The sequence below is a fragment of the Oryza sativa genome, chromosome 3 (genome assembly GCF_034140825.1).
Source record: "Oryza sativa Japonica Group chromosome 3, ASM3414082v1".
Lineage (NCBI taxonomy): Eukaryota > Viridiplantae > Streptophyta > Magnoliopsida > Poales > Poaceae > Oryza > Oryza sativa.
In genome coordinates, this window is record NC_089037.1 from 28,861,789 (window position 1) to 28,886,499 (window position 24,711).

Here is a 24,711-nt window from a genome sequence, read left to right on the forward strand (position 1 = left end):
GGTTCGTCGACGGTGGCGAGGAGCAGGAGCCGCAGCCGCAGCCGCCGGTGCGCGGCAAGAGAAGCAGAGGCCCTGACCTCGAGGCGAGCGAGGGTTTGCAAACGGCTTCGGCGGCGGCGGCGGCGGCGGCGGCAGAGGCGGCGGAGAGAGCTTCCAAGCGCTTCGTCTGCAGCATATGCGGGAGGTGCTTCGGCAGCCACCAGGCGCTTGGCGGGCATGTCCTCGGCCACAAGAAGAAAGCCAAGAACGCCGCCATTGCCGCCGCAGCGCGCGACGCCACGACGACGGCGGTCACGGAGGCCGTGGCTCCAGCAAGCCAAAGGCAAAGCTTCTTCGCCGCCGACATCAACGGACAAGACGAGCGTGGATGCGATGGCGCCGAGGGCAGCCGCTACGACGACGACGAGGAGAAGAGCCCCGTCGTCGTTGACGACGTTGCAGCATGCCATGACGCGGACGTCGACGAAAGCCGCGGTCACGGTAAGGCCGAGTCGGCCTCTGCCATTGATGCCGGCGGGGACGCGGGCAACAACAAGGTCGCCCATGGTGACGGCGAGGAGAACGACAAGATCGCCGGCGTCGTCGTTGCATCAAGCCACGACGGCGATAGCGACGTGGGCAAGATGAAGATCGTGCAGCACAAGTGCGACGAGTGCGGCAAGGTGTGCCTCACGGGGCAGGCGCTTGGCGGGCACATGAGCAAGCACCGGCGGACGCGACCGGCGGCCAACGGCGGCGAGGGGCCTGCAACTGCAACGGTGGCGGACGGGGGAGCCCAAACTGTTCGGCTGATCGGCGACGATGTTTGCTTGCAGAGAGCGGTGGCAATCGCTGGGTTTCACTCGGCTCAGTAAAACTGTCACCGATGCATACGTTCCGATCGTAGTTGATCTCCATAATCCAATTACCTCCAAATTCTTCAGAAATATGCGGAAACAAAGATGTGGCAGATTTTGCAACAAATGCTTGGGGAATCTGCGGCAATCTGTGGCAGTTTTTTGAGCTACTGAATTTCAAAATAAACATTTTTTTCAAGAAAAATACCGTGTTAGTTACACACTGCATCGTTAAGTGGTTAACTACTACAAGCCATATTGTATTTCAGATTTAAGTGCTTTATATTTCTAGTGGTCTATGATATGTTCTAGGACAAAGTATAGAACGTGTCAACGTGACAGTAGGAGCGGCAACTCAAAAGGATGAACCAGAAGTGCAGAACATCAGCACAACGATAAAATGCTAGCAGAAAAGTAGGGGGTAAAGAAAATGGAGATCGACATCACGATGAACACAAATTTGACCAAACGAAATTTGCTCTGGCAAATGTCAGAGTGACTCTCTTTCCAGTAGCAATTTTACTCTTACATCTTGTATAACGCAATTGGCACAGCATATTCATCGGGCCAACATTTGCTGGATCCATGGAACTAGAGTTATATATATACACTGTGCAGTGATGGGATTTTCTACAATTCTATCCATCTATTAGAATAAACATACGATGTCATAGTGGCATCATCTTCTGTTTGGAAGTGGCTAATCAAAATGAAAAGCCTGGTAGCAAAATGGTTAACCAAAAAGAATGGTGTATACCAAAAAGAGAAAAAGAATTTTTCAACTAAATGCCACTTTTCTCTCTCAAAAAGAAAAACTAAAATGACAGCTTCTAATATTTTACACTAGTCCAAGAATAGTTGGTATGCTGATCTGCTGCTTAACAGGCCAATAACTTCTTAAGCTGCATAAAACACAACAGCAACTTCAAACTAAAGAATCGAGCTTCCAGTAAAATTTCCTCTAGCCATATCATTAGTTTATTCAGAATTGATCTACTACTCATCCTTTTAGCTTCCAAAACAGCCTCAGAAGAGATTCGTCCAATGATTACAAATGATTCCATTGAAGAACCTCCAACCTGACAAAGCATCATACGTGTAAACAGAGCCAAAAAAGGACCTATAATTAATTCTCGAATTTTTGTACAACTTGCTAGAGTGCCCCTTATACGATGCTGCATTGACCTTCTACAGAGAAGAACACGGATAAAGAGGGAATGAAGCCTAAAAGAAATAATACCTACTTTATAATGGCTTCGTGGGGTTCATTGCTTATAACCGCATAGGATATTAAACAATTCAAGCCAGTGCAACAACTATGATAAAACCCCGTAGCTATCCCATGCTTCCTTGTTATATCAATTATTTTCTTTTGCAGTACAACTTACGTCTTGATTATCAAAAGCATCAAGGGAAGTGACAAATGCAAGAAAGAAGATATTACTATGTGACAGCCTACATATTTATGGTCATGATTCCTTTTCACTTACCAGGGCATGATTGACGGAACGTAAACAATCATTTGTTTTAAGCATCAACAAGATGACCCTTGGCAGTCTCCTTAGAAGCTCTGAGATTTGTGGAAAATATAAGGAAGCATACATCTGTGACAAAGAAAAACATATCACGTAAGGACCTCAAAGTACATGATTTTCCACAGCTAGCCCAAAAAGAAAACCTTGACTAACATGTCCCAGTTCAATCATCTCATGAATTGAAGGTGCAAGGAGAAAAATATCATAAGAAGAATGAGGACGGGAATTGAAAATGAACAAAAAAAAAAGATGTAATGTTATACAAGCATGGCAATAGATAACAAAGTTTCCAAACATACTAGGAAAACATGAAAACTTAAAACCATCATATATATGGTAAATAGGTTTTAGATTGCAGATTAAAAAACAGCTAAATTGGTCCCCGATCTCTTTAGAGCAAGCTGGGCTGATAATCAGCAATTCCATATTACTTCGGTGGCCTTTTTTCCTACTATTGGAAAGATCAAAAGATTTGGAGCAGTGTTACTTTGAGCAACAATGAACAAAATAAAAAAGTGAGAAATGATTGAATTCCATTTCAAGTAGGAGGTGATACATGGATTACCCTAGAGTTACTGGTACTATTGGTTATTACTGAAGTTGCACAGTTACATATACTGTCAGTGTTCATGGAGTCATGGAGAACATTAATAATGCATAATATAAATCACCTGAAGTTCAGAACGATCATTACTACTGCCATCTAGAACAAGATGATCGACAGCCGGGTCAATCACACTTTTCCATGGCCTCATTGTGAGAACACCAGCAAAAAGTGCATGAAGATCCTCCCCAGCACCTAGTTTGACACTGTTCTCTTTAATTGATTTTTCATCAGCAAAAACAAGTGCCTGCATCAACAAATTTCATAAAGTTAGTAATGACTACTCAGTTGTGATCATAGAAAAAACTGCGATAACATTGTCAATTTGTCACCTTCCAAAGAGAAGCATAGCTTATCCTAGTGGCATAATCAAGTTCTTTGTAAAGACCATGATCAAGAAGAATCAATTGTGGCCTTCTCCATCCTACGTTCAAGTAAAAAAAATCATATAAGCGTAATAAACAAATGCAATAACTGACCTATCCAACAAATATAAGCTGCAATATGCATTGTTTCCACCTAGGATCTTAAGAAAACAATCATATTCTCATTTTCTCACAAAAAAATACACATGCCACATCTCACTTAACATATATATTACTGCAATGAAGATCATCACATGGTGAAGCTACCCCACCATGCGTGTTCAAGAAAAAAAAAGCTACCCCACCATGCATTTAAAAACTCATCTGCTCATCCAATGAGGCAATAACATGACAAAATACTGCCAGTATGCATTATTAAGATTATCATAGAAGCATTATTACTGGACAAGAGATCTCAGTCCCAGATACACTTCAGCGAAGATAAAAACTTTTCTGATGCTAGATGGCAAGATTCTCACCAAAAGTTTTTTTGCTATCTTGTGGCAAGGGTCGGATCATCATGTTTGCAGCATGAGGGTCGCAATGAACAAAACCATGCTTGAAAATCATCTCAGAAAATGCTTTACTGACCTACACAACTGTCAAGTGAGAGTCTGTAAAGAAGTTATTAGCACTTTATTTTTTTTCAAGAAACTGTACTGTGGTACTTACTAGATTTGAAACATCGACTGGGCGAATCCCAAGTTCTTTAATTCCTTTAACATCAGTTACCTCCTTGGCATCCATAAACTCCATTGTGAGAATTCTAGATGAGCTTAGAGTCCAATAGACCTTGGGGACATAAATACTCCCTGCAATGTGCGGAGACAATCTTCTAAAGTTTTGCACGCATTTTTCACTGTTTTTAGCTTCATTCAAGAAATCTAATTCCTGAAACCAAGAGAGGAAATCAGTACCAATCCAAATTGTGTAAATATGTTCCTTTACACTTGAGTATATTATAATTGTATAGAAAAAAATAAAAGTCAAGATCAACATGAAGACACCCAACTGGAAAATATGCTGCTGAGCATAAAATTCAGGATAAACACGAGAGATCCTACTGACAACAGGCCATGAGTCCATGACCATAAAATGGACTATAAAGTTATAAGATGACAACTCGTAAAGGCCAGAGATGCATTTACTAATTAACAAAAAGAAATGGTAGCAGAACATATTGAAAAGAAAAGTTAACAGCAGTAATGTTAAATTGCCAAGAAATATTAGAAAGGTACCTTAGGTGCACTTTCACGGATTTCATCGACTAACCACCTGCAAGGAACCAATTTTAATGGCATAAACTTTGATGCAAAACAGGATTTCCGTGGAAAAGTAGATTCACTAATTTTCAATGAAAGAACTATGGTCACATCAACATAATTGTGTACTGCAAATGCATAATTACACAAACGTGCCACTTGTGAGGAGCTCAATTCAACTGTCCAACAATGCAAAGGATTGTGTGTATTTGCCTCATTTACACTAAATGGAAATCATCATAACATGTGTCATGACCATTTGCAGTTATACAGCACCATAAAAAAAAATCTCTGAAGAAGTGGAAGGGACTGCATCTTTCAATGCAAATCCCTAAAGTAGTTATGGGGCTCTTTGCATGCCAAGGAACTGCTGTTGACTTGATTCAAAGTAATCACAGTCCTTTTGTTGGTTTCATATTTGAAAAACCGTTGATCCAACATTGCCAAGAGAAAATATTTCATTTATTTTGATGCCAGTCTATGATTTTTGTTGTAACATAAGCTTCCCAAGGAAAAAAAAAACGATCCAATCAAAGTAAGAACCATAATTCCAATGTAATGGGGCACTATTTTTAACTTACTAGACAGTAATAAAAATATATTATTCAACTCACATACTGTAGAATGTAGACATGTTTATCATTAAGAAACTATATTTGCATTGCTTATAGCAACTTTTAAATTTTGGAATTGTATGGATAGCATCAAACTCATCCTTCCTAAGCGCCCTAACTAAATAACAAGGGAGTTGAAAGATCAAAATCGATAATTCTAATCCTTAATCTTGAGCTGATACACCAACTATGCCAAACATCTTGTGTAACTATCCAAGATGATAATATCCTTTTATTGTGTTTGACCAACCCATTGATGATTTTTGCATAGGCATGCCGCTTCCCAATAAATCACCAAAAAAAAGCAGTGAGCCAGGAATTATCATGAACAGACAAGGATTGCAGAAACAAAATTTGCAACAGTAAACCCATAAAGATGTGGGACTTTGTTGGCTAGCAGTTTCCTACCAATGCATAATCATATAGTTCCCATAAAGAGGAGCTAAACTGGATCTAACCATAAGTTTTTGAGGTAGCATGCATGTCAATAAAAAGGAAACAATACAACCAAATTAGGAGGGGTACCTGTAGTCAAACGAAGGGAAAATATAATGAAGAGTGTTCACTATCAAACCCACGGTGGCAATATCTATAACAGAAGTATCTGTCAAGTGATCATGTTGAACCTGAGATTAAGATAGGAATGGAACATGTTAAAGGAAGACAGCATGCTGGACAAAATTCAAACTCTATAGTGCTAATGTAAGAGTCCCAAATAAAATATGAGAGTGTACTCGAGACAAATAACAGTGTTTCTCTAGATTGCAACCTTCACTGCAACTTTTTGCCCATCATGTGTTCTTGCCGCATGAACTTGAGCGAGAGAAGCACTTGCAAGTGGAACAGGATCGAATTCTACAAAAACCTACACATCAGGACAAAGAGAAAAAAAATCGTCAGATTTGCTTCCAAATTGACAAGCCCGTGCATAATCCAGCCCATAAACCCACTAATCTGTTTAAGCATCAATAGTCTGTGCCAGAATTGGACCAAGTTGTCATGTGAATTGTGAATTCAACGATCGTTATGCGCTTGAGCAGCAGCCTACATTCCCACAGCAAAGGTATAGAAGTGGTATTCAGACAGTAATGCAAGGAGGAGGATGGCAAGGAACTAACAGTTTCCGGTGATTCTCCCATATCTTTCCCAAACACTCGGCAAACTTGCTCGTATGATGACACCGGGCATCTCTTCAGCATCGACGCCCTCATCGTCTGCACGTACTCCTCCGGCACAACATACTCCTGGAACAAACAAACAAACAAACAACCAGCTCGACCTCAACTCCACGCAGCAACCAAAATTTCAGCAAAGACGTCACACGAATCAAAGGGAGGAGCCCGATTTCCCGTAGCACGAACCAGCTGGGCGATGTGCTGGCCGAGCTTGATGTAGATGCCGCCGTTGCGGAAGCAGAGCTCCTGGAGGCGGTTTGCGGAGCGGAGGTGGGCGTCGTGCTTGGCGCTGACCCAGGCCGGGGTGCCCGGGTCGAGGCCCCAGAGGGAGTACTGGTAGTCGAAGGCGATGGTGGCGGCGGTGGCGGCGTCGCGGAGGAGGCGCGGGGGCAGGTGCGCGCAGATCTTGAGGGTGGCGGAGGGGTCGTCGGAGTAGGCGATGGCGGCCCCGCCGGCGCCCGCGCCCAGGGCCAGCGCCGCCGTCGCCGCCCGCCGCCACATGGCCGTGGCTGGTTCCGGGGTCTCCGGACTCCGGGCGATTCGCCTCCCTGTGGTTTGGTGTCTCACAGCTTTGCTTCCTTTCTTCCGCCGCAAGATGGTTCGAGCGATGGGTCTCTGACGAGTTGGGCAGTTCACAGTTTTGGCTTGGGGTCCTGCTCCGCGGACGGAAATCGTGCGTTCGCGCGATCCGTCCGTTTGTACGGACATCACCAATTGGATGTGGCGGCAATTGTGTTTGTGACTCTTTTTTTCTATAAGAGTTGTCAAACGTCGTTTATTAGTTTGAACTGTGGGACATGCTTTTTTTTAAAAAAAAAAAGGAAAATTGGGGATACTATGGAGAAACTTAGCATTTTTTTTAGAAAAGGAAAAGTGGGATATTAAGGAGAAACTTAGCATTAATGATAAGAGAGAAAACATTTTGAGCAAAAAGTAACGGTTGAGGCCTTGGGGGAACTTGAACTTTGGCTAGCAAGAACACATGGTAACTCCTTTATTACCAGGCTATAATATTGTTTTTACCTGTAGGACATGTCTGGCGAATACTATAGGTTATGAAAAGTGGGATTAGAATATGAAAATGAATAGATAGTATTGGGATATATCCTTTGGTGGGTGGATATCATTTTTCAAACACATTTGCCAGAGTGGCCCTATAATTTTGTACTCCACTATCCTTTGTCAAGGTTATTTTTCCAAAAATAATTGAGTAACAGAGACATTAAATACTTTTTATCCTCCATTTCTGAAGAAAACGCTTGGACTAATGTTCATTAGTTCATCAAATTGGACTAGTACATTTTTTTCATCTTATTTGAGAACTTTATGCTCATGTGAGGCAAAGACTTATTGCTTTAACCCGTATTCAATTCTTCACAGCTAATTTTTATGCTGGATTTATAACAGAGTTAACTCTTGGAATGGTGGAGTTTGAGGATGGACATACAAGTTGATGACAATTAACAAAATGTTCTTTATTGTGTAGGTTTGTATACGTTAGTAGCTCTGCCATTGGTCGAGTTAAAATTCATCTACTTTTATTAAAAACCATTGATGGCTAGCTCGTTCTTAGCACTCTACTTTTTTATGAGGATGGATCTATGTCACAGTGGGAGTAATGAGTATATTTCCAAGACATTTATACTTGTTTTTACCATAGAAAAGTTCAGTTCAAATGTATAGGATATGATAGTTTTTTAAGTATGTAATGGCTAAAATAATTTTAGACAACGAGAGTTGAAAATCAAAATATTATTTTTCCATTCGAGAGTCTAAAGGCGTTTGTTTATGCTATATTAGTTGGCTTTATATAGGATGTAGCGATGTAGAATTACTCGTTGTATAGGGTATGTATTATAATGTTCTTTAGAAAGGAGGATATATATGTTTAAAGCAAATACTCCACTTGATAACATAGAGGAAGTAGATTATGAAAGGAAGTCATAATCATGGCCTTTTATAAGAAATGACACTCTTCGGTTGTCTCTCCACCACACATTTAAAATGGCATAGATCCGATTTGCCTATTAATTATATGTCTAATTTTTTTTTATTACTCTATATGCATAAGCTTAACTTTAGTTTTGGTGCATATAGAATGGTGAATTATTTATCGCGTGCTCTAATATATCATACGTAATATGGCCTTTGATTTATTTCGTATAGAGTTGATAGTTTCGATAAAAGATACTACTCCGTATTCTACGAGTATGAATCTAGATATACTCCCTGTCCAGATTTATAATTTTAGGATATATCACATCCACTAATAATTCTTTGTATTTAGGGGCGGAAGGAGTGGTTCTTATCTTAAAAGAGAGGGCAAATTGAAAAGTTTGGCAGAACTAAACACTCCTCGAGTACTACATTTTCTTTCCTTCCTTTAGGCTGTGTTCGGAACTTTCGGTTCCCATCCTTACTCTTTCATTTTCCGCGCCCACGCTTTTCAAACTATTAAACGGTGCATTTTTTTAAAAAAAAAGTTTCTATACAAAAGTTGCTTAAAAAAATCAAATTAATCTATTTTTAAATAAAAAATTAACTAATACTTAATTAATCAAGCGCTAATAGACTGCTCTGTTTTCTGTGCGAGGAGATGAGTTTCCAACCAACTAGTAACGAACACAGCCTTAATGAGTTTACGTGGAAAAAGGAAAAACGAGAGGAGGTTGCTGCATCCAGGAACGAAAATCCACAGGTGGGCAGACCAGATCCAGCACGGCAGCAGTTGTACTTGTTCCCCCCGCACAAATTAGCTCGTGCCGTCGTGTGCAACCCAGGCCATCCCACGCAATCGGACACAGCACCGCACCGCATCGCATCCCCCGCGATCCCTTTTAGGCCCCTTGATTCACAGGAATTCTCAAGGATTTTAAATTTTTTCTATACAGCCCTTTGAATCGAAGAAATAAATTCTATAAAATCCTATAAAATTTCTATGTAATGTCTAATGCCATGTAAGTTTTGGAAGAAATCTAGCATGAGGTTCTACCTCATGGAAACTTTCCTATGAGTCTTCATCTTTTCTCTAATTCCTGCGTTTTTTCTGTGGTACAATCAAACGGAAACTCCTGTGTTTTTTCTGTGTTTTGCAATCCTCTGTTTTACACTTGTATTCCAGTCAGAATCCTACATTTTTCCTATTCCTCCGTTTTCCCATTCCTACGATTCAAAGGACCTTTATAGCAGATATAATAGCATATCATAAACCAACTATAAACATATTTTAAAGAAATAAACGAGAAGAGAGAAGAGTAGTTGGCTACAGATCTGTAGCCAACTGCAGCACGAACTTCAAGACGAAATATGTGTATGACAGATGGACCAGATATTAATATTATAGTAAATAACTATTGTATGAATTAGCTATTAAATTGGCTATATATGTTTAGTTGGCTATACTAATTACCATTCCTCTCCTCCCCCGTCCATTCCCACGCACGCGGCCTCCACCCCCCATATCAACCCAATCCCCATCCCCAACCCCAGTTGCTGCTTTTGCTTCGGTCACCCGGTCAGTGCTGCAGACAAGCCACCCCCTTCCTCGCGTAGACTGCTCCCCCCACAAACAAAAGCAATCCTAATCTCGGATTCGAGGCGAACGAGCGGCGGCGAGGGAGGGGGACTAGCGGCGATCGCGATTGGAGTCGGGTGGACACCGATCGCGGCGGCGCTCTGGGGGATCGGGGTGTGGAATCGAGGGGGAGGGAGGAGGAGACGGAGGCGATGGGGCGGCTGTTCGTGATGCACCTGGAAGGGAAGGTGTACAGCTGCAAGCACTGCCACACGCACCTCGGCCTCTCCTCCGACATCATCTCCAAGGTTCGCCTCTTCAGCCCCCTCCTTTCTTCTTCTTCTCGTTGTTGTTGTTGTTGTTGGCTAGCTTTGTTTGATTCGGCGAGCACGGCGGATGTGGGAGCGATTGTTTCATGGTTGCTGCTTTCCATTTCTTGCAGTCCTTCCATTGCAAGCACGGGAAGGCGTACCTCTTCAATAAGGTGTAAGTGGCCTCTCCTTCCCGGGCCTCATCTTGCCCTCGAATTTTTGTTCGCTCGTCAAACTTTAGGTAGCGTACGCCGGGAGATATGTGTGGAATTTGGGGGAAAATGGGAAATGCACTGTGCTTTCTTTTCTTGAGTCCTGGTTCGTCAGGCCACTAATTATACGTTTTACAAGGCGAGATTGAAAGCGATTTGTACTGCGGCCACACCTTGTTTGGGTTCAGACGCGGGTAGCCTAGCCAATTCCTTCCTAACACAATGAAAAATTTGAGAATTACGAATCTGTTTTAAGATTTGACTGCCTTCTTTGGTAGTACAAGTAACTTGAAACCGCTATTAGGATAAGGAAGATGGTAAACCAAGCAGACAGGGAATCCTCTAAATTGTAATTGCACTGGATTGTGCACAGGAGATCGCTGGGCGTATATTACGGTGACCAATAAATAGGCAATGGCCAAAACAGAAACCCGAATTCTCTTTGGAAAAAAAGTAAAGAGTCCAATAGACAAGGATTTGTGATAATTTACTCTCTTGTTATTCTACTCTTTTCGAGGAGTGGTGGATATGCGCTATGTTAGAGATGCTGGATGGATGGACACAAGACCTATCCCTTGCCTGCGCTTTGTTAATAGCTAAAGTTACACCACTTACTTGCATAGAATGACGCTCAATATGCTTGAAATTGATCTCCTATGCAATAATACAACCCCTATTAGAAGAAGTTGCGTTATAAGTCAAAGTTTGGCATGTGTGAAGTTGATATCGAACTGCATCCCTTGCAGCTAAAGCTACTTGCATACAACACAGTACTAAGAATAATTGTATGTGGAACTTCTGTAGTTATGATTCTATTTATTAATGAGTAAAGGTATGTGACAACTTCCCTAATTGCTTCACCACCAATCTGATGCCTAAGTTCATTATTGGAAAAAGGAATGATAGATGGGCACATTATCCACATATGGAAAAAGCATCCATTCCCTTTCCTATTATTGAACTCTTATTCAATATTGAAAACTTGCTTTTCTTGAAGTTAGATTTGGACTATTGAACAGCCAGTCAAGATCTCTGGTAATGTACACCAGCTGTCCTGGATAGACTTTAATAGAAGCTTACTACTAAGAGCAGACTAACCACCACTGTAATTTTCTATATACATGTCTCCATAGACTGCCATTTGTAGTCCAGTACCGGAAGGTACCAGTGTTGCTGTAGAATTCAGCTGCAGCAAAATAAATTTGTGGTTCTTTACCATTACAGGAAGATAACAGTTTTACGGTGTTATGTAAAGTTCACCATCATTCAGATCAATAAATGTAGTACTCCCTCCGTTCCATATTAGAAGTCATTTGACTTTTTCTTAGTTAAAGTTCTTTAGGTTTGACTAAGTTAATAGAAAAAATTAGCAATTTTCAACATTGAATATATTTTGATAATATGTTTGTTTTGTATTGAAACATGTTAGTACATTTTTCTATAAATTTAGTCAAGCTTAAAGAAGTTTGACTAGGAAAAAGTTAAACGACTTATAATATGAAACAAATGGAGTATTTGGTAGCCCTAGCAAATTAATGTCCTTGGTTGAAATATATCTCACTATTTGGTACAAATACAAAGTTGCATGATATAACTCTAGAGCATTCTACGAACCAAAAGTTTTTATAAGAGTAAAATATGCAGCCGGTCCTTAAACTTGGATCGGGGTGTCGTACAGATCCATGAAGTTGTAAAATGCACATTTAGGCCCATTCAAAGTTCAAAGTATAGATGGTGCAACTCAGGCACTGATATGGTTGTCCACGGTGGTGAGAATTTGCATTTAGGCCCCTCTACCACAGTATGCCTCTAAATTGGCTCCCGCTGCTCCCAGTTAAATCTTTTGGTGCATAACTTATACTATGAATCTCCAGAATACCAGGAAATACATGTTTGTTGATTTGTGGGTAGTGGAAGTCGATTTGGGGGCTATTATAGCAAAGGGGTTTAAATGGAAAAGTCTAGCTACCGTGGAGGTGTGGATAATCACATCAGCATCGAAGCTGCGTCATCTGCATTTTGGACCTTGGGTGATAGATTAAACCAAGATTGGGGATCAATCTAGATGTGCATTTTACAAGTTTACAGACATAGATGATACTCTGGTCCAAGTTTACGGACCGCCCATGTATTATACTCTTTTGATTAAGTCATGTTGGTTGTGGGCAGTGTCAATGTGACTTCTGGAGTAAAAGAGGATCGCATGATGATAACCGGAATGCATACTGTGTCTGATATCTTCTGTGTTGGCTGCGGATCCATTGTTGGATGGAAATATGTAAGATTTGTGATTATTTTATGTTGTCATATATGTTGTATTGCGTAGCATCTAAGTTTTATGGTGCCCCTACTCTAGGAAGCTGCACATGAGAAGAGCCAGAGGTACAAGGAAGGGAAATTTATTTTAGAGAGGTAATCCTCTTAACCTCATATATTGCTTTGCTGTGTTTCAACAAGCTCTACAATTTAACATTAAAGAGTTATGCATCAAGCCGCTTGCCCTTGTATTACTCTGGAATTCAAAACCATATCCCCTTTTTTCGCTAAGCAGGTATAAGGTGTCTGGTCCTGATGGCAGCCACTACTTTGTTACACATGATGCTCATGTTGGGGGAAGCGACGTGGACGACGTATGAAGCACAACTCGACATGCTCAAGCCTTATCCATGTAATCCATGTAAATAACCCAAGTGTTTGTTGGTCTTAGTTACCCGGGGATTTGCTTCCATTCAGAGCAACCCCAGCGTAATTGTTGTCCTAGATGACCTAATATCCTATCATCTTCCTTCAGGAGTTCAGGTTATTATTGGGTGTTACCGTCTGTATATGCATGTAACCAGTGATGCCTGTAGTAGCCCCCTAAAAGCTGTTGTAATCCTGGAATGTATCTCAGGCCCTAATGACTAAATAAAATTCTGCTTCTCAAGAATCTCTCTACATTATACGAGCGTTACATCCTTCAGGTGTTGGAACCAAAATCTGTATCTATTTGGTTCCAATACGCAGCTCTTCTTGACGTTGCTTTTCCTTGGATCGGTTAGTTCTGGCAGGCTATATGCAGTCTCATCGGTTCACATGCAACCGATTATAAATTGTAAGTAAAATTTTTTATTTATTTTCTTAGACCCATCTATCTTTCGAAAGCTGGCTCATCTTGAGCATCTCATTAGACCACATGGTGGTGATAAATTTTGAGATAAATCTAGAAAAACTATACATGAAAAATAGCCAAAAGAAAGAAAAACATAAATCCTATAGACTACCCAATTATCTATCATCTTTGATATAAATCTAGAATATCCATAAAAAAACCGAGAAGCAAACAAAATGCACACCATCCATGTTCTAGAGACTTCCCAAAATATCTTTTCGCTTTGCATCTATCTATCTATCTCATATTGGCTGGTTTAATGTCAGCTGATTGGCTACCCTCACCATCCATTAGTTGAGCGACACGTGGCGAGATACAATCGGTGGAAAGAGGCGAGATACAATCGGTGGAAAGAGCACCAGGTAAGAAACTCTCTCTCTCTCTATAAAAATGGTAAGAAACTCTCTCTCTATAAAAATGGCAAGCACGCAAGTTACTATGGTGAATTGTAAAAAAAAAGAGAGAGAGAAAAAAGCTCCTCCGTGTGTAGATGGGCCACACGGCACCACAATCCAACAGTGCGTGATCGGACCAATGCAAACACATAAAAAGGAGAAAAGAAAAATTAAAAAGATGAATTTTTTTTTGTAAAATTCTTTACAAATTATTTGGGACAAGTATCGTTACCACATATCATATGTTTCGAGAAACTAAAAATAATAGATAGAAAAACTAAATGACATAAACCATTTCATAAATATATTTATTTTTTTCTTATATTATAAAATAAATAGGCAAATAATATATAAATCTTTTAACTTCTAGAAAACACAACAATTATGATAAAACAAAAACTTATGCCGGTGTTAAATTCATATATAGGGTGAAGTATCTGTTGTAACGGTTGCTCATGACCTAGTGAAATTAGAAGAGAATAGTGAAATTAAAAGAGAAGGGAGTGTTAGTTAATAGAGTAAACATGTTTTATATAAAATAAAATAAACAAGTAGAATAAACATACTGCTTGTGGTACTCACTTAAATGATCAATAAAACATCATTCCCTGCATAATTTCTTACCGTATACATTTAGAACATCATATAGATAGTTTAGAGACTATAAGATTACAAGTCATGACTTTTTGTTAGAAAGATTTGGTGTGTGATAAACCAATAACCATACCTCCATCGAACAAAGAATGATTCCATTACGCTTAAAATATTAGCTGTAATAAAATAAAATTGAACAAATTAAACAGATGTAAAGAAGAAAATTAAAGGGAAACTTATCGATGATACTACAAGCAAGCATGTTCATCGCCATGCAAACAGTATAAGTGCACGAGTATTGATCAAATAAAGCAGAAGGAAAACGAAACTGTTGAGTGTGTATGTTTTAGTATGTGTGTTCGGCCCAAACAGACTAATATATTAAGCGTGCATATATTATGAACTGATCCTGGAACATTTGCTATTTTGTTTTTTATTGTTTTTTACATCTCACAATAAACTTCCTGGTTACTTTTCATTCATCATAGAGACTTCTGCAGGCTCTTAGCACATTATTTATAGAACCGTCATTAAATCTTGTGACGGAGAATTATTTCAACACAACCTCTAATAGTTGGTGTATTGATTTATCGGTTGATTAGATCTACCACTTAAATCGCAACCATTCTTTTACGCTTAATTAGCTATTCATAATATTTAGATTGCATCTTATGTTGTTCTTGAAGTGTTCTCTCGTTCTAAACTATAGCTTTCTATTTTTTTAGCGTTAAAATGTTAAAACGGTGTGTGTTTTTAAAATGGTTAATTGGATCCATACCACTGCAAATATGCCAATTAAAAAAATGCCAGTACTATTTAGCATATTGGCTATGTGCCACTCAAAACGGGAGAAATTAGAACCATGCCACTCCATCACATTTTCCGTCAAAAATCCCAATTAGCCCCAACCGCACATGGGCCCCACCTTCCTCCCCTCTCTTCTCTTTCCCCTTCCCCTCTCTCTCCACCACTGTAGATGCAGCAGGAACACCCTTCGCCGTCGTCTCGGAGTTGCAATTCCCCCTCGTTGATCTCGCTGCGATGTCGAGGCTGGGCGAGCTCGGCGCCGAGCGCGGCGTCCACGCGCAGTAGGTGTCGGTGGAGGGCGCTGCCGTGGAGGCAGGCTCTGCCACATCGCCAGGTGAGAGGTCGAGGAAGTTGCGGTCGAACACCGGGTACGCAGGCACGATGCGGCCGTGCGCGAAGATGTCGTCGGCCGGCACCAACTTGGCCGCTGATACCGGCGGCGCGAACGCGAAGTCGAGGTCGAAGTCGGACCCGGCACCCTCCGCGTCACCGACGTCGGACGCGGGCGTGACCTCATCTCGACGTCATCGGCGCCGCGGCCGAAGCTGGTTAGCGTGTGGAGGCTGCGTGGCGACTGCGCCATCGCGGTGGCGGCTGCGGCGCAGGGTGGCATCACGTCGTGTTCCCCTCCACGCGCCCTCCGCGGCGGGATTGGTGGCACCCATGGTTTTAATAGGATCTAGTTCATTTGTTCGTCATCTCTCAATCTTTGTATACCTTCCCAATCGTACTCAGTGCCCACAGGGTACCTGGCAAGCGCAGCAGGGTTTTCAGAGAGCAACTCAACCTGCGAGCAGGAAGAAAACAAGGCATGAGATGAGACACAAGAAGCTCGATCGGAAACAAAGGAGAAGTGCACCTACGAGTCCGACACAAGATGCTCGATCGTTGGTGGCAGTGGCAAGGACCAGCGAGTCCGAGGTGGAGGGCTCGCCGGCGTCCATGGCGGAGAAGCGAATGAAGTGGGAAAGAGATGACGGAGGTGATAGAAAACTGGACGGGAGTGGCATGGTTCCAATTTTCCCATATTCCAGTGGCACATAACCGATATGCTGAATAGTAGTGGTATTTTTTAAGTTGGCATATTTGCAGTGGTATGAATACAATTAACCCTTTTTAAAAACCTTTTATATGAAAGTTTTTTAAAAGTTCAAATAAATCTATTTTAAGCTTATAATAATTAATTAATCATAAGTTAATTAATTGCTCTGGTTTCCGCACTATTTAAAAGGTCAGTTGATCTGCGTGAACGAACACAACCTTAGTGACTTAAAGACCAATAAATTATGATAAAATTATTTATAAAATATTTTTTAAATTTCAACTTTTAGCTACAACAGATAAGCTGATCTGGGCCGCCACCAATCCAGCCCAAATCCCTGGAATCAGCATGATGCGCTAGGGAATGATAGTTATATGTACTACATCACGTCAGAAGCGGAAAGGATTCGATGAGGGGCAAGACCACCATGTCCTTGCCGAACTTGCCGGGCATATGATGTTTACTCCACACAACCAAGTTGGTTGCTCTTCTGATTGTGGTGCCTAACTCCAATACCTATCTCTCTCTAAAGAAACACTCTATTTGAGTAGCTTAAAATTCCGAGGAGTTGATAGTTGGTAGACAACTTCTAAGAATCTAAAATAGCTGAATTTCCTAGATTTTAGGTTTTAGTTTATTTTGTGGATATAGACGGAAAACTAGGCTAATTGAGAAAACTTTTGATTTTGGAAGAAGATGTAGCTGCTAGAAGATCCCTGAGGCTATGATTCATATGGTACTAGCTTGGGGTCTTTGCTTGCATTGGTAGGGCATGCATGTTTCTGAAATGTTGATGATTAAAAGAGACCTGCCAGAGAAACTGATTGGAGAGCAGCATTGGTGGGGGGTTGTTTTTCACCTTGCTACCTAGTCCATCCAACTAGGATTAGTAGCCGAGTTGCAATAGCAAATTGCCCTGTGATTATAAACAAAATTATCCGTGTCACCGGTCGCTCAGGATAACCGAAATCTCTAGCCTGCGCACATGACCCCGTTGTGGCTGGCTTAGCTATACCGTTGCGGAAACACGTGCGCTGCCATGGGTCTTGGGTTATTGTCTCAATCCTACGCTATCAGCATCTCTTCCGCTAATCTCTAACTAATCTAATCTAACAGAAAGGCAGAGAGACTGTTCGCAGCATACAACACCACTGGCTATCTGGCGCACCTGATCAAGAAGAATATTAGTACTCTCCTACTCCAGCCAGCAGTAGCCCGCAGTTTGTGAGAGTTTTGTGTCAACACAGTGCCGCTGTCTGGGTGCGGGCAGGACATGATGACCTCAACTCCTCAAGTAGCACGGCCGGCCCTGCCTGCCTGCCACGCACGGCAGCTCCGCTCTTCCCTGGGATAGGCAGGCCAGCGGCCGGGCCACGCTCTCGTGGTAGGCCAGTGTCGCACTCGCACAAGCAAATAGTAAAGCGAAGCAAAGCAAACCGAGCAGGCAAACTCCCCAATCAATTGCCAACCGAATTTCGAGCAGGTTCGGCTTTTGCTCGGCACCAATCGCTGCATGTGTGCGTGCCAACCCCAAACGCAGCAGCAGCAGCTCGCGGACCCCCGGAGACCGTGATATCCTCGGCCGCCATCGCGCGCGCGACGGAATTTCGCACCGCGCGCCAGGATGGATGAACCGCCACACCACACCACACGGCCACCGCCTGCCGGGCGCGCGGGGCGCCTGTCCACGCCCACGCTACAGGAGTTTGCCGATCGCGCCCAAATCCCCCGCTGGACCACGCGCGTTTTTACGTGCGCCGTACGCGCGCCCCACGCCGACACAAACACACACACACCCCGGCTCGCGCCAAACCAACCGTGGCGCCACCCCCTTCCCCCTTGCGGTGAAAAAACACCGGGGACGCGGATGCGGACACGCGACAGATGCGTCCGCGTCGGAAATTTCGAGAAGTCGAGCGAGAGCGAGAGCGGACGAGACCCCGCCGCGAAAGGGACGCGCACTCATGGCGTCTCCTCTCATCATCTCATGTCATGGGTGGTAGGAGCGATCGGTCTCGTGGTGTTGCGCCGGCGGCTTTGGCTTGGCTCGGACCGATCTGCACGCGGCGGCAGAGGCCGTGGTCGAGTCGTGGAGTCGCCTCGGGAAGCGGCGGTGGGGGGGCTTGTGTGGGCCGGTTTGTTGCTACGGTTTTTTACGTACTCCAGTAGTCGTCGTCGTGGTCGCCGACCGGGCACTGGTGCGATGCCTGGACGGGGTCGCTATCAGATTTTCCCCACTAGCGTAGATCGTTCGCGCGATACGCTTCTTTGTGCCGGAGTGGTTAACCTTTTGCCATGTAAAACTACTAAGCTTGGGTAAGGTTTGGTAAACTGATATGGTACTTTATTAGTGAGAGATTTATGGATATTTTGTTATGTGTGTGTGTATATGGGTGGTCTAGCTGGAAGTACTTCCTTTTGACAGCTTCTCAACTCAAGCGGCACGAGCTTCACCGGAGTAGATGAGATGCTACTGTTTGTCTGAGAAAGAAGAGAAAACTATGGTGGCTCGAGGAGTGTACTTGATTTGACAACACGCCTGCCGGTACATTTTCTGCTGGAAAAGAGGTTTATTTGACATTTTCTTTGAGAAAAATGGTCAGATCTGCTTAAACATCCTTTGTGAAGGACATCAAAGATCTGTGCCTAATTTCTGCTGTCATGGAAATTAATGCGCAAATGAATCAACTGACTCTCAACTTTTTTGAGGAATGATTCGGTTTCCCATGCCTAACTTCAAATATAGAAACTGCCTTTTTCAAAGATTTGTGTTCCCTTTGATATAGCGTAAAATTAATCCATATCATTACAAAATCCGTCCTACTAGAAAAAAAAATCATTACTATTAACGAAAACTGTAGCGGGAAGGAGGAGGATACAACTGCTGCTCAATATCGATAGTACAACGAGCATGCAACAGTGGCGGCCGACGTAGAAGGGGGAGGATGTGCAACGACAGCGAGCTCGACATGGCGGTGGCCAAATCTCGGAGATGGCAAGTCCGGCAACGGTTTTTACCACAGCACAAGCATATTTACCGGTGCCGTTGAGCTCATCAATGTGCTAACGAGGTCTCCGAACGGTGGCAAGCTCGTCGCAGCACCATTGATGTTTTTTTTTTCCTCTCTATAGTTTGGAGGAGAAGATGCCTGGAAACGTGACAACGATAATTCAAATTTTAGGAGTTTTCACTGGCACACAACATGTTTAGCGAATAGTAGTGATATTTTTCTAATACAGTAAATTTATAGTTCCTAGAAAAAATATCCGTGCGTTGCAACGGATAAATGCTATTTTAATTTTATAATTGTTATAAGGTTTAGTTAGGTAAAATTCACAGTGAGAATTCGCTTGAATATTTTTTTAGGAAATCGTGAGCTGCAATTAGTAGTCCGTATTTCATCTAAAGTTAGCATGAGTTTTTTTTTAAAAAAAATGATTTGTTATACGACTCCTTTTGTATTTCCAAAAACAAACGAGCATAAAATCCAACTCAAACACATACATGTATTTTCAAAAGTGAACGAACTTAAAAACCAACTCAAATGCGGATGACGTACCAAAATACTGGTAAAAGCATCTTTAATTTCTATAATAGTATATATATGAATCAAATTTATCTTTGATATTAAATATAAACGGGAAGTTTCTGTATGAAAAATAGACTTTTAGTTTTGGTGTTCACTTAATCGATACCATAAGAATTAATAATACACTTTTAAGTTTTTAACCAAATCTTTACTCTTCTCGTCTAGTCAACTCATACAACATATCCACAGGCAACATCTGTGTTTAATAAGAGTTTTGTAAGAAAAAAAAATAATACATATAGCATTCTTCATATCCCAAATTAAAATGGCTATCAACACTGTGCAATAATACGTTCAATTGCTGTAAACGACAAGGTTGTACCCAACCCCTTTAAAAAGCGAATAGGTGATAATAACCTCTTCCTACAAAATGTAGTACTACTACCAAACTTTCTTCATATTTCTAGTACTCATACTAGAAAAACTTTGGTAACTAACTAATTAATTAATTAATTAAGGATATTCTATGTGCCTAGCACTGTTAACCCGTTTTTTGTTTTTTCACTCCCTGTTTAACCACAGTCCCACACCCGCCGGTTATAATTGCTGCGGATAGAGATAGAGGGAGAAAGAGAGTGCGTACTGCGGGAACTCCGAAAGTCTCCACACCCACCACTCGCTTTCTCTCTCATCACTTTCCCCTTTTTTTACTGCCCCCCTTCTTCCCCCACCCCCTCTCGCTCTCTCTCGCTTCCGCGCCCCATGCTTCTCCTCCCCCAGCAATCGCGAGAAGCAGGCTAGATCAGGGCGCGCGGTCTTTGCCTTCTCCCCCGAACGCCTCGGCAAGCGAGAGGCGCGCGCCGTTCTTGGTTGGGAGGTTTGTGGGATTCTTTTATTTGTTTTTATAGCGGGATCTTTGGTGCTTTCTCCCCCCCCCCCCCCCCCGATTTGCCTCGCCATGGGGGCTGCGGAGATCTTCGGGCCGATTCGGTCGATGCTGGCGTGGTGAGATGGTTTGCCGCATCGCGAGCTGCTGCTGCTGCTGCGAGGTTATTAAGGTCAGTTTGGGGCTTTCCCTTTTCTGCTCCCTCCGATCTAGCGGGTGGTGTTTTTTTTGCTTTGCGTTTCTTGGCTCGGTGGAGGTCTCATGATCTAAGGGGAAGATTTGGGGTTTTGGGGAGGAGATTTTTGGTGGGGTTTTGGGGGGATTTGTTTGCGTGTTTACGCTTCCATTTTTGTAGCGTCGGTTCTGGTTATGTGCATCCGATTCGGTTGGTTTCTAGTCCATTTCTTGTGCTGTTTTTGGACTCCCTTGACTGGTTTCTTGACTGATGTTTTTGCTGATGGCTTCAGTTCTTCCGATCCGACAAGCCCCGATGAACGGCACGCCGATCTCCGCGTCCGCCGCGGCCGGCGTCGACGGAGTCGGCGCGGCGGTGGCGCTGGCGGCCGCGACCAAGAAGAGTGCCGCCGCGGCGGCCGCCGTCGCCGAGATGGCGAAAACCCTCACCGTCGACACGGACGACGCCTTCGCGGGGCTCCTCGAGCTCGCCGCGGACGACGACGCGGAGGGCCTGCGCCGCGCGCTGGAGCGCGCCCCGCCCGCCGCCGCGGACGAGGCGGGCCTCTGGTACGGCCGCCGCAAGGTCCTCGAGCACCGCACGCCGCTGATGGTCGCGGCCACCTATGGCAGCCTCGCGGTGCTTCGCCTGCTGCTGTCCCTCCCGTCCGTCGATGTCAATCGCCGCTGTGGCTCCGACGGCACCACCGCCCTCCACTGTGCGGCGTCTGGTGGCTCGCCGTCTTGTGTGGAGGCCGTCAAGCTGCTGCTTGCTGCTGGGGCTGATGCTGATGCCACGGATGCTTCCGGATATCGTCCAGCTGATGTGATCTCTGTTCCTCCAAAGATGTTTGACGCCAAGATTGCCCTCCAAGATCTTCTTGGATGCCCAAAGGCTGGGCATGGCGTTCTCCGGGTGGTGACAAGGGCCGCAAACTCTATGTTGTCACCTGTATCATCCCCTACAGCAGAAGATGCACGATCTCCATCAGCTGCTGTGATGATGACGACAAAGTTTGCAGATCTTCCAAGGGTTGTGACATCGGAAAAGAAAGAATATCCAGTGGATCCGTCCCTTCCCGATATCAAGAACAGCATCTATGCTTCCGATGAGTTCCGCATGTACTCATTTAAGATCAGGCCATGCTCGCGGGCGTACTCACATGATTGGACTGAGTGCCCGTTTGTTCACCCAGGGGAGAACGCACGGCGTCGGGACCCTCGCAAGTATCACTACAGCTGTGTGCCATGCCCCGACTTTAGAAAGGGAGTTTGCCGGCGTGGTGACATGTGTGAATATGCTCATGGCGTGTTCGAGTGTTGGCTCCATCCAGCACAGTACCGTACTCGCCTTTGCAAGGATGGCACAAGCTGTAATCGCCGTGTCTGTTTCTTTGCGCATACAACTGATGAGCTCCGACCACTATATGTTTCCACTGGATCTGCAGTACCATCCCCAAGAGCCTCGGCAACAGCTACAATGGAGATGGCTGCAGCAATGGGCTTGATGCCTGGTTCTCCATCATCAGTTTCAGCAGTCATGTCCCCATTTACACCACCAATGTCCCCTTCAGGCAATGGGATGCCCCCTTCATTGGGCTGGCAGCAGCCAAATGTTCCGACACTACACCTTCCAGGCAGCAGCCTTCAGTCGAGCCGGCTCCGTACCTCACTTAGTGCAAGGGATATGCCTGCTGATGATTACTCCCTGATGCAGGATATTGATTCACAGCTTATAAATGATTTGTGCTATTCACGTATTGGTTCATCAACAGGAAACCACACGTCTCGGACCAAGTCCCTAAATCCGTCAAACTTGGATGATCTCTTCTCTGCTGAGATGGTCTCTTCCCCGAGGTATAGTAATGCTGATCAGGGTGGTATGTTTTCACCATCTCACAAGGCTGCTTTCCTTAATCAGTTCCAGCAACAGCAGCAGGCACTTCTTTCACCAATCAACACAGTCTTCTCCCCGAAGTCTGTGGACAACCAGCAGTTGCCTTCACACTCATCTCTGTTGCAAGCATCACTTGGTATATCCTCCCCTGGCCGCATGTCTCCTCGATGTGTTGAATCTGGGTCCCCTATGAACTCTCATCTTGCTGCTGCTCTTGCTCAGCGTGAGAAGCAACAGCAGACAATGAGAAGTCTCAGTTCTCGTGATCTTGGGCCGAGTGCTGCAAGAGCATCAGGTGTTGTTGGCTCCCCTCTAAGCTCATCATGGTCAAAGTGGGGATCACCTTCAGGGACACCTGACTGGGGTGTTAATGGTGAAGAATTGGGCAAGCTTCGCCGGTCATCATCGTTTGAGCTGAGATCTGGTGGTGATGATCCAGATCTCTCTTGGGTACACACACTGGTTAAGGAATCTCCACCAGAGAAGCAAGTCACTACTGCTGAATCCATAAACTCTGTTGGACCTTCACCACTGATGCCTCCCAGTGTAAGCAACGGTGAAGGTCCTAGTCTGAATGCCCCGCTGGATGGGCATGACCAAGCTGCTGTTATTGGAGCATTGCTTGAACAGATGCAGCTTGATCAGCATATTGGTAGTCTAGCAACATAAGCGCTGAATGAGCCTGGAAAGTGCAAGGAGTTATTATTCTTAGTTAATGAATTTGGAGTAATTTTTTTCCTGTTCATTAAGATGGTCAGCAAGCAAAAGGATGGATAGCTGATGGTGGTGATTCAGAGATTGGTTTTCTTTACTTTATTGAGGTAAATCATATACATTATTGAGGTTCCAGTAGGTTGAAAGATTGAAGTACCTTGATTGGGGTCGTTTCAAGACCGACCCAGGTAGAATCGCACCCCGGCAGCTTCAATTCATCGGTCAAAAATATTTCCCTGTTTTGTTAATTAACCCCGTTAAAAAAGAAGACTCGTTTGGTGTTTCGGAATTCTTTTCTTTACCTTAGCGGTGTTTATTTTGTTTATTATGATATTGATACTTGATGTACTGATGGGTATAAGGTTGGTTACCAGGCATGCTATAGTGGTATATCAAGTCCCAAAGTATTCTTTTTCTCCCTTTCACCATTTGTCGAGGATCATACTATGGCCTTGTTTTGGTCAGATCTTGAGGCCTGTATAATCCTTGGATTTGTAATAATGTAATATTGTCATTGAACTTACATTGCTATTGTTTTGCAATCGCAAATCTCGCTCATCAGAATTGTTTCCACCTGTGCTTTTGATAAATGTGTTCTTGAGATGAATACTGAGGCAAATGGTTAGTGGCAGCTGCTGTCTGCTCAGCACTCAGCAAAGTCAGCAGCCACTCAGCAGAAACTAGGCTGCATGGTGTGCTAAGGTAGGTGGCAGGTGGCTTAACCTGCGCACGCGCGTGACGTCGCACCACAATCTAGTTAGTGTTAGTGGCCTAGTGGATGTACATGGTGGTGTTCAGTTGTTGAGCATTTCTATTTCTATTTGAGTATTTTGACAATTGTGAGCGTGAGATTGGATGATGCGGCGAATATTAGGCGGTGCTGCTGTGAGATTGGAATCTTATCCTTGTTTATCCCACAGATCTTGATTCGAATTCTTACCAGTATTTTGTGGACGCGTATCAGTGGCATGATTCCTTGTATTCTTTAATACATCCTTCTAACAGAAACATGGTTTCTATAAAGTCATTAATTTAGGAAATGGTATGGACTTCGATTTTCGAAAGATAGGATATTTTAGTTTCCATGTCTGCT

At 43.4% G+C, this 24,711-nt stretch overlaps 3 protein-coding genes and 1 long non-coding RNA gene across 4 annotated transcripts; 2 read left to right on the forward strand and 2 right to left on the reverse strand.

Moving 5' to 3' along the window:
• Positions 1–1,279: 1,279 nt before the first annotated feature.
• On the reverse strand, positions 1,280–7,000 carry LOC9272392 (putative ABC1 protein At2g40090). The gene is made up of 11 exons (XM_015772607.3): positions 6,578–7,000; positions 6,335–6,460; positions 5,986–6,081; positions 5,742–5,842; positions 4,579–4,615; positions 4,013–4,231; positions 3,820–3,931; positions 3,308–3,399; positions 3,043–3,222; positions 2,327–2,440; positions 1,280–1,915 (listed from the first exon to the last, which is right to left on the reverse strand). The coding sequence occupies exons 1-11, from the start codon at positions 6,890–6,892 to the stop codon at positions 1,715–1,717; spliced, it is 1,593 nt and encodes a 530-aa protein (XP_015628093.1). The 5' UTR covers positions 6,893–7,000; the 3' UTR covers positions 1,280–1,714.
• A 2,882-nt stretch (positions 7,001–9,882) lies between these two features.
• LOC4333809 (protein yippee-like) lies at positions 9,883–13,357 on the forward strand. The gene is made up of 5 exons (XM_015777440.3): positions 9,883–10,213; positions 10,348–10,391; positions 12,598–12,706; positions 12,785–12,840; positions 12,980–13,357. The coding sequence occupies exons 1-5, from the start codon at positions 10,118–10,120 to the stop codon at positions 13,062–13,064; spliced, it is 390 nt and encodes a 129-aa protein (XP_015632926.1). The 5' UTR covers positions 9,883–10,117; the 3' UTR covers positions 13,065–13,357.
• Positions 13,358–15,623: 2,266 nt separating this feature from the next.
• LOC107280482 (uncharacterized) lies at positions 15,624–16,374 on the reverse strand. Its single transcript, XR_001544812.3, has 2 exons — positions 16,239–16,374; positions 15,624–16,162 (listed from the first exon to the last, which is right to left on the reverse strand). It is a non-coding gene; the product is annotated as an uncharacterized lncRNA (long non-coding RNA).
• A 4,212-nt stretch (positions 16,375–20,586) lies between these two features.
• Positions 20,587–24,191, forward strand: LOC4333810 (zinc finger CCCH domain-containing protein 24-like). Its single transcript, NM_001418502.1, has 2 exons — positions 20,587–21,005; positions 21,301–24,191. Exon 2 carries the CDS (start codon positions 21,324–21,326, stop codon positions 23,571–23,573), a length of 2,250 nt encoding a protein of 749 aa, NP_001405431.1. The 5' UTR covers positions 20,587–21,005; positions 21,301–21,323; the 3' UTR covers positions 23,574–24,191.
• The last annotated feature ends 520 nt before the right edge of the window (positions 24,192–24,711 follow it).